At 38.7% G+C, this 13583-nt stretch overlaps 1 protein-coding gene across 4 annotated transcripts in view; it reads right to left on the reverse strand.

The window, feature by feature from the left end:
• Positions 1-13583, reverse strand: part of LOC144664540 (potassium channel subfamily T member 1-like) — a 33101-nt gene that overhangs the window by 2458 nt on the left and 17060 nt on the right. For 3 of the 4 annotated variants that reach the window (XM_078525713.1, XM_078525711.1, XM_078525712.1), the window contains exons 8-28: positions 13330-13407; positions 13142-13225; positions 12867-12961; positions 11911-12091; positions 11552-11716; positions 10993-11129; positions 10572-10635; positions 10353-10461; positions 9700-9808; positions 9001-9144; positions 8385-8647; positions 7142-7418; positions 6499-6607; positions 6073-6248; positions 5045-5116; positions 4127-4264; positions 3111-3261; positions 2697-2804; positions 1964-2047; positions 1042-1155; positions 532-634 (exon numbers count right to left, since the gene is read on the reverse strand). In XM_078525713.1, coding sequence (XP_078381839.1) covers positions 532-634; positions 1042-1155; positions 1964-2047; positions 2697-2804; positions 3111-3261; positions 4127-4264; positions 5045-5116; positions 6073-6248; positions 6499-6607; positions 7142-7418; positions 8385-8647; positions 9001-9144; positions 9700-9808; positions 10353-10461; positions 10572-10635; positions 10993-11129; positions 11552-11716; positions 11911-12091; positions 12867-12961; positions 13142-13225; positions 13330-13407 — 2761 coding nt within the window. Of the gene's footprint in view, positions 1-531; positions 635-1041; positions 1156-1963; positions 2048-2696; positions 2805-3110; positions 3262-3453; positions 3587-4126; positions 4265-5044; positions 5117-6072; positions 6249-6498; positions 6608-7141; positions 7419-8384; positions 8648-9000; positions 9145-9699; positions 9809-10352; positions 10462-10571; positions 10636-10992; positions 11130-11551; positions 11717-11910; positions 12092-12866; positions 12962-13141; positions 13226-13329; positions 13408-13583 lie in introns of those variants that run through there. The other variant, XM_078525714.1, reaches the window with a different exon arrangement.

The following is a 13583-nucleotide window of genomic DNA, read 5'->3' on the forward strand; positions in this document are numbered from 1 at the left end:
TGAGTCCGCAGTTTTCGCACGTGGAGTTGCTAAGCAACATGACGTATTTGTACGCGCGATTGCTCTCGGGGTACTCGTAAGCGCTTGCACATGTTTTTAATTGGATAAAATAATTCGGAAAAGCTTTGAGTGCTTCAACGAAGATTTGCCAAAACTGGCACTTATTCCTCCGACTGTTTGCAGCTAACGATCACATCTGACATGGTACAAATTAACACCTTGCTGGATGGAGCTTGCACTCCAGCATGACGGATTTTGTACCATGTTAATGTAAGCTGCAAAGGGCCCATTCTGAATCGACTCATTAACCAAGGCAGCACGGTTAAAAATAACAGATACTAAATAAGGAACAAGTAATCATGCATTTGAAAACTGTTATTTAAATGAATAACATAGATTCCTACTTCCACTTCAAGCAATATCTTTCTCTCAGAATTTGAAACAATTCCCACTAATGTCTAGCAAATATATAGCTGTACACAGCGCATCATAGTACCAAGGATTCCTCTCCTTAATTTCAGTTAAACTTACGACTTCCAACTAGATTCAATGTTTTCATCCTGTGCTCTATGATGTCTGAGATGTCCCGAATTTCTTTCTTTCTTCTCCTTGGAAAAGCATCTGTAAAGTCCTCCTAGAAAGGATTCAAAAACGAATATCATGATTTTGTTGATTTACTCGCCGGGTGAAAAGAACTATTAAAGTAAAGTAAAAAGGTGCCTTTGTGCTTTGGTTTTTGGAGATAACCGATTTGATAAAAAAAAAACATCAGTCAAAGTTTAGGTGTACGGTAAACACCCGCATATATACTATCACTAGTATAAGTAAGCACATCATAGTACTTAAATATGAGTTACTGCACTGCTTTCTTATACTGGCATCCTATTGTTTTAACATAAGAACATGTTTTTTTATCAGGCTGAATTGGTTCTTATATATATGGTGCTTTAATGGCCAATTTTCAGCCTAATGTTCTTAATCCACTTGTTCTTTATAGGCGGGTGTTTACTGTATTGAACATCACAACAATTGCCTTCTCACCTCTGCCACATGTGATCGATAAAGACCAATAGGAATCGCACAATTGGTCGAGCAGAGTCGTTGGAAAAGTCTTCCGTAAGTGTCAATCCAAATGTGATCTTCAGTTATTTTCAACTAATAAATAAGAAAATTCATGCCATTACAAAAATATCCAGCAACGCCGTCCTGTTTAAAGTGCAAAGGCGATGCTTAGCATTCTTGCATACTGCTTAAATCTTTTATTATTTCAGTCAGAGTTATTTCGAACTTGGAGGAACAGAGATTTTTCTTACCATTGTGACCATATAAAAACAATGTTATCAATAGGCCAATTCCGATATATTAATATTCTAACTTGGCTCCGAGGCTTGGGGGAATAAAAGAAAAGAAATGATTTATTCATTCCTGAACCTCGACGTGATATCTTTTGTTTTATTCCCCCCGGAGGCCTCGGAGCCAAGTTTTTTAATATATCGGAAATGGTCTATTGCTTGCTTAAGTGGAGGTTGGGTGCCTGGGACATGCAGGAGCTTCAACTTTGGCTAGTCAGCTCCTGGATATAGAACTATCAGTCCACATGGCTGTAAATTCAACCACCCCACCCATGAACCTGTCCAAGGGAAACAGACATCCGTCACTAACAAGACGGTGTAATTACGACGGCAGCAGGGAGAGACGCTGAGGCCTTAAATATGTAGGAAACCTAAACAAACATCATCCACTACTTAAACAACAACACACTCGATACTTGAAAACAAACAAATATGGCACACAAAACACAAGTCAAGTACCACTGATCGTATCGATCGTAAACTGCTGCCTGATCTCTAGTACTCTCCGTGTTGTTAGCTGTATTACATTGCATTCACCTGCATTTAACAATGCGAATTTGAACTCTTTATAATGCATGATGTAAAACAATAGAGATATGCTGTTTCCTTACTGCGGAGAGATATCCTGATCCGGGAGACTGTTCACAGCCTAACAGCAGTCTAACCAGGTATATCATGTACTCCTTCACAAATGCCTACAACAAGAAGAGCAGCATTAAGCGCAACAACTTGATGGAAAATGGCGCTTCCACAAGCGTTCTCCATGCACTCCTATAAGTCCTCTTGGCACATAGGGTAAGACTACACTCCTTTAAATTGATTCTCAAACAAAGCACATCTTTGAAATTGATGTTGATGATTTGAAAGGTCATCGACTGTAATACACGGATCCAGAGTTTCAGACTTCCGGTCCAAATTCAAAGAAAAAGTGAGCACTCATTAAGTCAGACCATTGTTAAACATTGCAAAACACAATAGCCTGACTTAATGAGTGCTCACTTTCTTTTGAATTTAGACCGGAACTCTGAAACACTGGATCCGTGTATGCTGATCGGAATTTCTCAAACTCATTAATAATTCATTAACGATAATAATTCATTCATAATAATTCATTAAAGAAAATCAGAATCGTGTTTCGTTCACTCCGTAGTTTTTCTTTCGATAGATATATCGAGACAGTGTTTCATCGGCTATCCAAAAACCTTGAATTTCATCAAAACTGAATACTCCGCTGCGCGTCGTATTTTTATCTCTCTGAAACACTGTCTCTCGTGTTTGATATATTACATCAAAGACGTTTTTTTATTCCTTTCTGCAGTGATTTAGGGAAGTGCGTGTATTTACCTGATAGAGCAGAGTATCCAGCATGCTCATACTGAACACGTGACCAGCAGCAAAGGGTTCACGGAACATGTAGTTGAGGTGGTCCTTGTTCTGCTGCTTGATTCGCCTCTACATTGAAATGTGAGTTGATTTAATTTTAAAGAGAAAACAATCTAACAATCAATCACTTCTTGGAGTTAAGTAGTTACAGGGACCTTAGCAGAACTCTTTGTAATACATAATGGGTAACAGAAAAGAAAAGAACGTGATAAACGTGTAGCATCAAACGGTTTTAAAATTAGCAGCCTTTTTAATTTCATTAAGCTCTTTCCTTGTCTACCACCGTTTTTGATTGACAAAGTCAGTTGCAGGTGGGAGGGTCCTGCCAAGAGCTTATTAGCACAGGCAACACAAAAAACAGATTACTGTCGGTACCTTGACACTCTCTCTGAAGCTTCGTGTTTTAAAGCTGGCCAATGATTCACTTTGTAGTCCAGGTGGAAGAGACATATCAGCATTGAACTTCATGAAGCGCATGTTTGAGGCGTGTGTCAGCTCAACAATCAAAGTTGCTCTTGGAAAGCATCTGCCAACCAAAAAAAAACAAATGCTGAAGACACATTTTCAAACGTGAAAAAGGCCATATGTACGATTTTTGTTTTGTTACTGGAATATAACCGTGCAGTTTTTCCCCGATTATTACCAGATTGTAGTACAAACGTAGCGAGGGGGCATGGTTAGTGTGTTGTGAGTCTTAACCAGAAGAGCTAAAAAACAAGCATGCTCAACAAAACTACAACATACCGATACCTAAGGGCAGTATTTTAACTTGACGTGTGACAAGGAAGGAACAAGTTCGCATGTTAGAGGCGTGTGTCAGCTTAATAACCAAAGGTGCTCTTGGAAAGCACCTGCCAACCAAACAACAAATTGTACAACACCTTGGTTACACATTTTAAAACGTGAAGAAGGCGGCCCTGTGTACGATTTTTGTTCTTTACGGAAATATTGAGCAGTTTATCTCCTAATTTAATTAGGGGATAAATTGCACAATATTTCAGTATTGCCAGATTGTAGTACATAGGTAGGGAGGATCCAGAGGCAAGGTTAGTGGGTTGTGGATCTTACTCAGAAGAGCTATACTGCCAAACACGCTCAACAAAACTAGAACATAACAAGTGATACTAAAGGGCAGTATTTTGACTTGACATGTGGCGAGGAAGGAACAAGTTTCATTGTGAGTGTTTACACCATAGAGCCTTAGTTTTAGTTCTGTGACCTCTAAGCAAAATTGCAGTCAATATTAGAACTTCAAAAGTAAAGTTGCTGATCTGCACTAATATGATCAGTAACCTAGTCAACTAGTGATCAAACAAGGGGCAATCACTCTTTGCCAAAGACACGGTTTAGTGCACCGTATGAGCTATGCTGAGCTGAACTGTACGTTTTACCTGTAGATACTCTGTACATCCACTATGGTGCTGGCGTCTGCCATGTGTTCTTCATCATACATCTGACCATGAGACCGATAACCTACAACCACTATGCTGTCAGCGTGAAGACAACCAGCTTTGAGGAGGTCATCCAGACTGAAAAACATTTATTACTGTTGATCAGAAATTAACTTTATTCAGACATTAAAGTAATGGTGATCGCAATAGTAAACAGATGGGTAACTAGTGAAAAGGCATGTAGGAAGTAAAAAGTAAAAGTGAACTAGTAGAGCGGTTTTCACTTGAGTGTCGAAAGTTAATTGCGTTTGCTTTGGTTTTGCATTGCTACGCTTAGTGATTGGCTTAAAAATCTCGCGCCACTTTCTTAGCCAATCAGAACTAAAACCAAAACCAATCGTGACTCGCTCGCGCACGTTTTCCCGCGCTTCGTGCCGGCTACATGTATTTGCTTCGAGTTTTGATTGGTTCACTGGTTTGTCTGTGTCCTTTGTGATTGGCCAGAGTAATTACTTTGGTTTTGGTTTTACGACACTCAATTGAAAACTGCTCTATACCTAAACGGTATAAATACTTGGTATAAATACTGCCAAAGGGGAAGAACGATGTGGAAGTACGTGCTTGCAGTAACTTTATGAACTGTACTACTTTTTCTGTTTGAGAAGGTAAAGTAATGTGAATTTGAACTGAGACGTGGTAGCAGTTAAAGCTATAATCTTGTGGAGCAGTGTATTCCCGATCGAATTGGAATTTGGAAGTGTTGGTTTTTGTGGAGGGAGGGAAACCGGAGAAAAACCCTCGGAGCAAACACAAGAACCAACAACAAAATAAAGGAATGTCTGAAGAAACTGATGTTTCATAAATCCGTTATCTCCTACTTTGAATAAACATAGCCTGCAGCAAAGAGGTGTTCCTTACCTGTTTATCGTTCCTATCATGTAATACAGCATGGGAAAGTGGCAAACTGCCATCAAGAAATCCTCACTGGGTCTGCAAAAAACCATATAAGTAAGCTTATCGTTCAACTGCAGGTAAGGTGTATGATCTGTTATACATCCACTTAGTGCTAAAGAAGCAATGACACGATCTTCATTGTGAATCCACTAATTTAAGCAACTGGGAAAAGAAGCCTGAAAAAAAAAAATTCACAGCCGAGCTTCCACTTGTACTATTACAAAAAAGACTAGGCAGATACTTAAACCTTTCATTACACTGAATAACAAACAGGGCCCGGTTGTTCAAAGCAAGATTAAGCTAATCCAGGATTAGCGTGAAATTTGATTTCAATTTTATAACATTTCATGAAGGTTTTCTGTTAATATTTTCTGCCCCCCAGTTTTGACGTGGATCAATCTCAAGCTTCACAAAACATTAGAAAACCCTTATCACAAGAGAACTGAATTAAAACCTCGATCAACTTTTACTCCTGGGTTAGCGTTAATCGCCTTTGGAACAACCCGGTCCAGAAGATTAACCCTTTTAGCCCCAATATCCACATACAAATTGCCCTGACTGATCTCCGTACATTTTCTTATAGCACTGTTGGGAGAATTTATTAAACGCTCAAAGCAATTTCTCTTAGGTGACAATGTTATTCATTCTCATAACCTGTTCTCTTGATTTAGTATTCATGTTCTGAGGATAAATTTGATGTTGGTCACTCTTGGGTCTTAAGGGTTAAATTTCTTCAAAGATTTCTACTGTACACTACGAACATAAAGCACAGGTACACGTGGAACCGGTACAAAAAGCGTTGCATCCTAACAGCCTAACCTTGAACAATGGGTTTTCTTCAGGGTTAGTGGATAGACTTTACAGGGACGACTCATTGTAGATCTTACTATCAAATATGTTTGGAATTGTGGATTCTATTCAGCCCTGGTGATGATACCAATGAATTCCAACACTAATAGCTCTCTCTAAACGCCCAAATGACTGTTACTTACTCTTCTTTGAGAAGAAGCACAATGGGTTTAAGGGTGCACTTAGGCCGCTGGTAAGCTCTCAAAGGAAGAATGAAGTTGTACAATCCAGCTTCGGCAACAGGGGATGCCACGATGATAGCTCCATGCTGCCTCTGGTGTAATCTAGCACTGTCATTTAAATCTCTGTCTACACAAGCCTATCAAAGAAGTCAAACATTTCATGAGTCACAGGTTACCATTCGCCCAGTCCAACACAAAAAAGATGGGAGAAGGTACAGGGAGCGCACTCTCCCATACCTTCTGTCTAAAGATAGCTAAGAAGGCAAATGTTTAAAGAGCAAGAAGAAGGCAATGTTCAAGCTAGTGCTGAGAATGTGTACGTCCAGCAGAACAGCACCCAGTGTCCAAAGCATAGTCTTTGTTTTTAGCGTTAGCCACTGAACTCACCTCATTCCTAAGTCCTAAACAACAAGATTTTTTTGGAGTCTTCAGAAGATGACATCTTATAGGAGTACGACCAATATACAAAGCGCAAGGTGGGACTCCAGTCACATAACTGTTAAAATGACAAAAAAAACACAATTCTGTATTATTCAGGAAACTCTACAAACAAACTTTAAAACAACGAAAACAAAACGGCAACAATGTAAGGTTAAAGACCTATTTGCTATCCTAACAACTGCAGGAGCCGGATGGCTCACCAAACCAAGTGCTCTGAAGCAGTGGTTTCTTAGGCTGCTTGCAGTCTCTTTTTTTCCTTGTATGGGAGGAGAAAACATGAATGCGATCGAGGCAAAAAGGGAGCGGCGAGCAGCAAAGATGCGAGCCTTGAGAAGCATAGGCGCCCTTACTTCCCCCCTTGTTTCCCGCCTTGCCTTTACATATCTTTCACGTTTCCTGTCGCGGGTAGAATTTCAGTAAACTGATGCTCGCAGTCTAGTGGTTTCTGTAGTATTGCTACTCTTGGTCTTTAGCATAAGTCAACTTGGCTGCACCTTGTTGACTGTTTCCTCTTAAAAGCTAATAAAACAAAGGCAACTGATCTAAAAATTCTTGTTTAATATTATAGTTTATATATTATAATTCATACCAAGGTATTCTACTTGTGTCATCAAGCAAATCTAGTTCCTGTTCAGAAGCTTCTTCTTCCTCCGTATCTGATTCATTAGGTACATACACAGAGTTTGATGAGCGTCTGCTGGAATCGCCTATATCAAAATTAACTTCCTTAGTTCCCCTTGACACTTTCTTCTCAGGAGATCCCTGACCATGCCCTGGTTTGAGTGTCGAGGAAGGCATGCCTTGATCACTGGAGCTACCATGTCCAACACCATTTGTGGGAACCTCATCAAAGTACTTAAGGCCAACTAAATTGGTAACGTAAGATGTGGGTTAATAGGACATAGGTTATGAAATCAAATGGTTCTCAATTAGAAACAATATGCATTCAAAACATACTGAAGTGGCATGGTTGCCACTTATAATAGTTATTAGAACCCCCCAAAATTCCTGACTTTTCCCTGACTTTTTACTGACCTCAAAACAATTTCCTATGACCTTGAATTAGGTGAATTAACTAATAAGCCCAACCGTTTTTCACATTTGCTTCAGCTTCTTTTCCAGACTATCGATAGTCTTCTCTTCATTTTCAATTTCTTTACGTTTTTCACAGGATTTTGAACGCATAGTATTTAACTTCACCAACAAATCCATTTTGTTTTCTTGTTTCAGCCAAAAATGCTTTCACTGACTTTGACAAGAACAAAGTTTTTTACTGACTTTTTGCAAAAATTCCTGACTTTTCCCTGACATTGAAATTTTTTTTGTTTATTCCTGACTTTCCCCTGACTGTGGCAACCCTTTAAACAAAACTATTAACAAAACATGCATTTATAAACTACAAGGTACAATCAAGGGTATAATCAAGTATCCTGGTCACTGCCATTTTGGTAGTAAGAACAAAAAGAGAAAGATCTGCTGAAGGGCTGACAATAGTGACATCCTTTTTCTTAACACTTTCACCTAAATTTGACCATTTTTCTTAGAAATTTTCAAAACTTCTCTTGATTTTGGGTACGTTTTTACCCTTTTCCTCACAAAAAATAACCTGCCTAATTAAGATTGTACAATCAATACCGTTTTCCTATTAAATTCCCTGTTTTTCCAGGCCTGGAAAATGAAATTAAAAAATTCCATGACTTTCCAAGTTTTCCATGGCCTGCATGAACCCTGTAAAAAGAAAATCCCACCTCCAAATTCATTTGTTTTCCCACTGTATTTAAATCCCAGGACCAGAAATTTATTATTAAGAGGTTTTTTTAATTTTGTCGTACCTGGTTCGGCTCCATCTGTTCTTAGTTCAAGAGCTACAGAGCTTGCAGTGATAAAGGAGTCATTTTTGTGGCGAAAGCTGCCTCTAAACAGGCTGACTTGCTGTTTTGGCTCTTTGTAGGCTTTGAATGCAGTGTCTTCTTCGCTTGAGATTGCAATGTAGAAGCAACGATCTTCATAATTCATTACATGTGAGGGACCAGGGTTTAACATAATGCGTGAATTTTTCCCAACTGGACGAACTGCAAATAGTGTCACTCCATACCTGAAGAACAAAAACTGTAAGTGAGATGAACATGAAATACAACCTTCTAGATTATTACGGGAAAAGTTTGCAAATCATTAGCACATCTGACTTGATATTTTATTGTCAAGCCCTGGGTTGAAAAGTTTGTGCATGCATGCGTGTGTGCATGTGTTCCTTCGTTCGTCCCATGAAGTTTGGGGTGATGGGCCTTATAAATTGTTCTGATGAGACCTTGCATCCAAACAATTTTAAGGTGCAATAAGACAACTATGCGACAAGTAATCAAATCTCTCTCGACACATCTGATTATTATAACAATGCTACTTAATATATGACTGTTGAGCTGTACTATAAGAAAAGTTATAGCTCACTTCTTGTGTGCATGAAAGGCCGCATGCGTGAAGGTCTTGTAAGCATATGGTCTGAAGATCTTGCTGTCGCCCAAGCGAATGTCGTATATTTCATTTCCTGCACACTTTCCATACATATCATGCCAGTCCTCTGATCCACCGCTCCTGAAGGACAGAGTTACACAATTAGTAATAAACCTTTGTTGAAAGTGTCAGGGCTCGAGACTAACGGTAGCCAACTAGCCAAAGGCTACTAAAATTCTAGGTTTTGGCTACCAGGTTTAGCATTCCTACTAGCCATTTGGCTAGTGAAAAACTCGGAAAAGTCAGCTGTTCTTGATAGAAATCAATATACCTGACTAGTGAAAAATTACTTTTGGCCAGTAAAATCTGACATGTCACTAGCCAGCAAACCAGTGAGTTAAAAAGTAAGTCTCAAGGCCTGAGTGTTCACTGATATTTTTATTACCGGTATTATCGTTAAGCTGTATGAGCATGATTGAACGTTGCATGAGTTATTTTTTTAAGAAACTGCTAAGCTTTATAGGAAGGCAAGGTAAACAGTCAACTGCAAATTTAAAAAGGGGATGTGCACTTCATTGAAATGAACATTAAACATTGTTTTTTCCTTCTCTTGATTAGCTGTAAGTATAAATCAAGGATAGGAAAATTAGGAGAATATTCTCTAGAACAGCAGGATTTTCTCAGATGGTAACTCACTGTTCATGAAGAGTGTGGAGAAGAAGAGTAAAATAGGTTGAGATCCCTGGACACACACAGTTACTAGCCAAGAGTGCATGTTTGACTTCATCCTCACAGACTACATGCTCTGAAAATATAACAATAACATTAATTTTGGACACTGTACTCTAATGGTACTAGACCTTCTTAAAATGTAACTGTTATGAGACTTATCTTCAAGAATGAAACAGTTTAAAAACTAGAAGCAGACTCAAGGCTTCAACAGAAGCATGGTGGTCTATAGCAAGCAAAATAGACTCCAGATTGAGGGGTTTGGGTTTGAAGTCCAGGTTGTCATGTCTTGTTCTTGGGTAAGACCCTTTACATATCTCTCACAGTGCCTGGAGCTCTACCCTGGAGTATAAATGGGGACCAGGACTAGCATCCCAACCAAAGGAAGAAGCAATACTTCTGAACAGTTAATGCTACTACTATAACAGAAAACAAAGATTAAAGTCAGCCTGCTTAGCCACCTAGGATAAAAGATAGACATTTATGACACCTTTGACTGGAAATACTGCTGTAGTGTGTTTTGCTATTTCTTGGTGTCAACTGTGACTTCAGACATAGGAGGCAGAGCCTCAAAGGAAATAACTTTGGTTTTAGCAAGACCAGAATTATCATTTTCATACCTGCAAAGCTGACATGGAACTTGTTCTCTGGCTTAAGGATCTGTACATATAAAGGTGTGGCTGGAGCAAAGTCCTGGATAGCCCATGTCCTCAAAATGGTGTGCTTGTCCTAAAAACAACATGTTTAAAAGAAAAACAACCTGATTATACATGTCTGCTGGATGCTGTCAAAAGAAAGAGTAAATGCATTAACAAAACTTATAAGTATATTTCACATACAGCAGCCTCCCTGTCATCGGCGTATCTGTCAGTGAGAATAAAGCATCCCTCAGCATCCTCAACCCTAACAAAATAAAAATGTTAGATTTAACAAGTGTATTAAGATATAATGCACCCTGTGATTGGCTAACTTAGTCAAGGCTAGAGTTTCCCATAATGCCCCTGGGCATTATGAGGTATGTTAATACCAAACTGGATGGAAAACTAGCAGCACAACTTATTAACTCTGGCTAAGCTGGGGACTGAATTGAGAGAATATCGGATTGGTCATATCATATGGATATCATTCTTGTAGACCTCCCTTACTTGGTCCATATCAGAAAGACCTCAGGGCAATATTCTCCCAGTACAGCCATCACCTTTGATAAATAAAAAGTAAACATTAGATGCACAAGTTTCAACACTTATTGCCAACTCATACCTAGCTCTGATAAGATCTTCATCAATAAGGGCAGATCCTTTTAAGTATGTTACCCTCTGAGACCACAGTGGTACTTGTAACAGGATTCTCAATGTGCTGTCAAGCTCCGAAGGGCAAAGAAGAACCACATGTACATCCTGAAATTGGATGAAAGGGAAAAGTACAACATTCATTTAATGCACCTTCACCTAAGGAATAAAACCCCAATCTCAATGATTTTGTGCTCCATGAAGATCATAACCATGTTGTTTTCCTAAGATGGCACAGAGAGAACCCATTAATAGGACTCTGGTTAAGCCCCAAGAGGAGGGGCACAGGTGAGATGGACCTTCTCCCTCCGCACCCCTCCTCTGGGGAGTAACGATGGGAAGAGCTCTTTCTATCAGAAAGATGCTTATGAGAATCCCAGCTATTGTATGAATAGCAACTAACATGTAAGTAGTATAATGGGGTCACTGAGACTTTTGTTTCAAGTTGGTCATGACTTATTGTGTGAGCATATAGGGATGTCAGTTGTAAAGAAAAGTATCCATATATATTGATAAGAAAATGAACAAACCTGTAATCTGGCATCAGCATAGAACTCGTTTAAGAAATCAATCAGCATTGTTGGTCTCAGAATTGTTGCACATAAAACCACATGTTTCTCAGAGCCAGCTAGCATGCGATTAAAGGTCCCACCTTCCTTCTGACGAGTGACCAGTAAGAAGGCCAGCTGTTCTAACTAACAGAAAAATTGTGAATGATTAAACAAGGAAATACATAGAAAAAAGTAAATTGTTTCTAAGATTAATGTCACAGTTACTAATCTAATGTATGCACTATTTTTCTAAGTAACTTAATTTCTTACTAGTAGAGAGTAATGGTCTGCAAGTATATACAACAGGGAATTCTCATCAATTTGTGGACCGGACTTACCTCAACAGGAAGCAAAATGAGAGCACAGGCAATCATGATTATAACAAACGTCTGTGCTGGCCAGTCATTTGGAGTATATTCACCATAACCAACTGTACTGAATGTCACCACCACAAACCAAATACACACAAAAAAGTTCCACTTTGAAGCTGGCCTTTCAAGGTGATGGATGCCACATATTCTGTTTTGAATCACAAATAATAGTTGAACAGAATTATTGCCAAAACCCAGTATGTCATGTGGATTACACATACCGTATTTATTCGGCTATAAGCCGAGCGATTTTTTCACCAAATTTTACTGAAAACTGGTCAAAACTTAACAAATATGTTGATTTGCTGCACATGGATTGTTTTATATTTTGAAGGAAAAATTGGGTCTCGGCTTATAGCCGAGTGTTTTGGGTTTATTTTTTGTCAGAGTCGAACTGGTTCTGAAAACCAAAAGTTTAGGGTCTTGGCTTATAGCCGAATAAATACAGTAGCTAATAAAATGTAGTTCAGCTACAACTGTAACAATTTCTTTAGTAACAAATTTGGCTGCTTATCAGGCTGGTAGAATGAAGCAAATAGGATCTTGGACTTGGGCTGATAACTTTCGGCATTTGCTAACAACCACAAAATTTTATCGCTACTTTCAGTGCAGGGGGTCTTAACATTTGCAACTTTATGGTGCCCTTATAGATGTCTTATACACCAGTTGAAGTCACAAGGTCTAATTTCAAAATATTACTTATGCTTTAATTTCTTTTTTTACATAATTTTCCCTTTCTCACTTTGTTCTTTTCTTTTTTTGGGGGGGGGGGGGAGGGCTGGCTGACATATGCCCACGACCCCACCCATGCCACTTTCCAGGAGAACGGGCAATGGAAAATACAACATAACTCATCAGGAAGGTCTTACTTAATGGTTAAGGTACAATGATGTCAACAATATTCAAACCTACGACAAGCTTACCCCGTAAACAAGATACAGCAAACTGTTCCAAACACTATAAGAACTTTCTGTGATAATGCAGACTGCTGACGGAGAACAAGTCTGTGAAGGTCATTCTGCAAACAAAACACACATAAATCTCAATTCTGCACTCTTTGGAAAAGGAACAAAAAATCAGATACTACAACCACTGGTTTACAAAATAAGGACATAGATATAGGACCCCTAAGGATCCTATTTAAGGATGGGATAAGGTCTTAATCAGATATACAACCCTGCTTATTAGGCATACTCACAAGCATTGTGTCTAATGCACTCTTAGCAAGCCAACAATTTAAAAACAAAGGGAGCCACAAATTTCTCAGTGGAATATAAAATATCTGCAAAACAAAAAGTATTGTGATCATTATTGTCTAAAAGTGGAATTACCAAAAACTTGTATTGAAGGGCAAAAATAGTAACAAAATATTTAAAGCTTACTTACAGATACTAAAAAAGGTAATCCTAGAAAAATCTCTGCAAAGAGACGGCCATTTACAATTTGATTAAGGATTGAGCCTCCCTAGAAAACAAGAACAAAATAATTATCATGAAATGTTAAAAATTCATGCCGGGACAATGCACCATAAGACAAATATAATAAGTATTAGTATAATTTCAGAGGTGATTATAAGAATTGAAGCATTCTGATTGGTCGAGAAGCTCGGCTTATGAGGCTATATTCACCCCGCGCGAGGT

The sequence above is a fragment of the Oculina patagonica genome, chromosome 1 (genome assembly GCF_052425735.1).
Source record: "Oculina patagonica isolate OP01 chromosome 1, crgOcupat, whole genome shotgun sequence".
NCBI classification, from domain to species: domain Eukaryota; kingdom Metazoa; phylum Cnidaria; class Anthozoa; order Scleractinia; family Oculinidae; genus Oculina; species Oculina patagonica.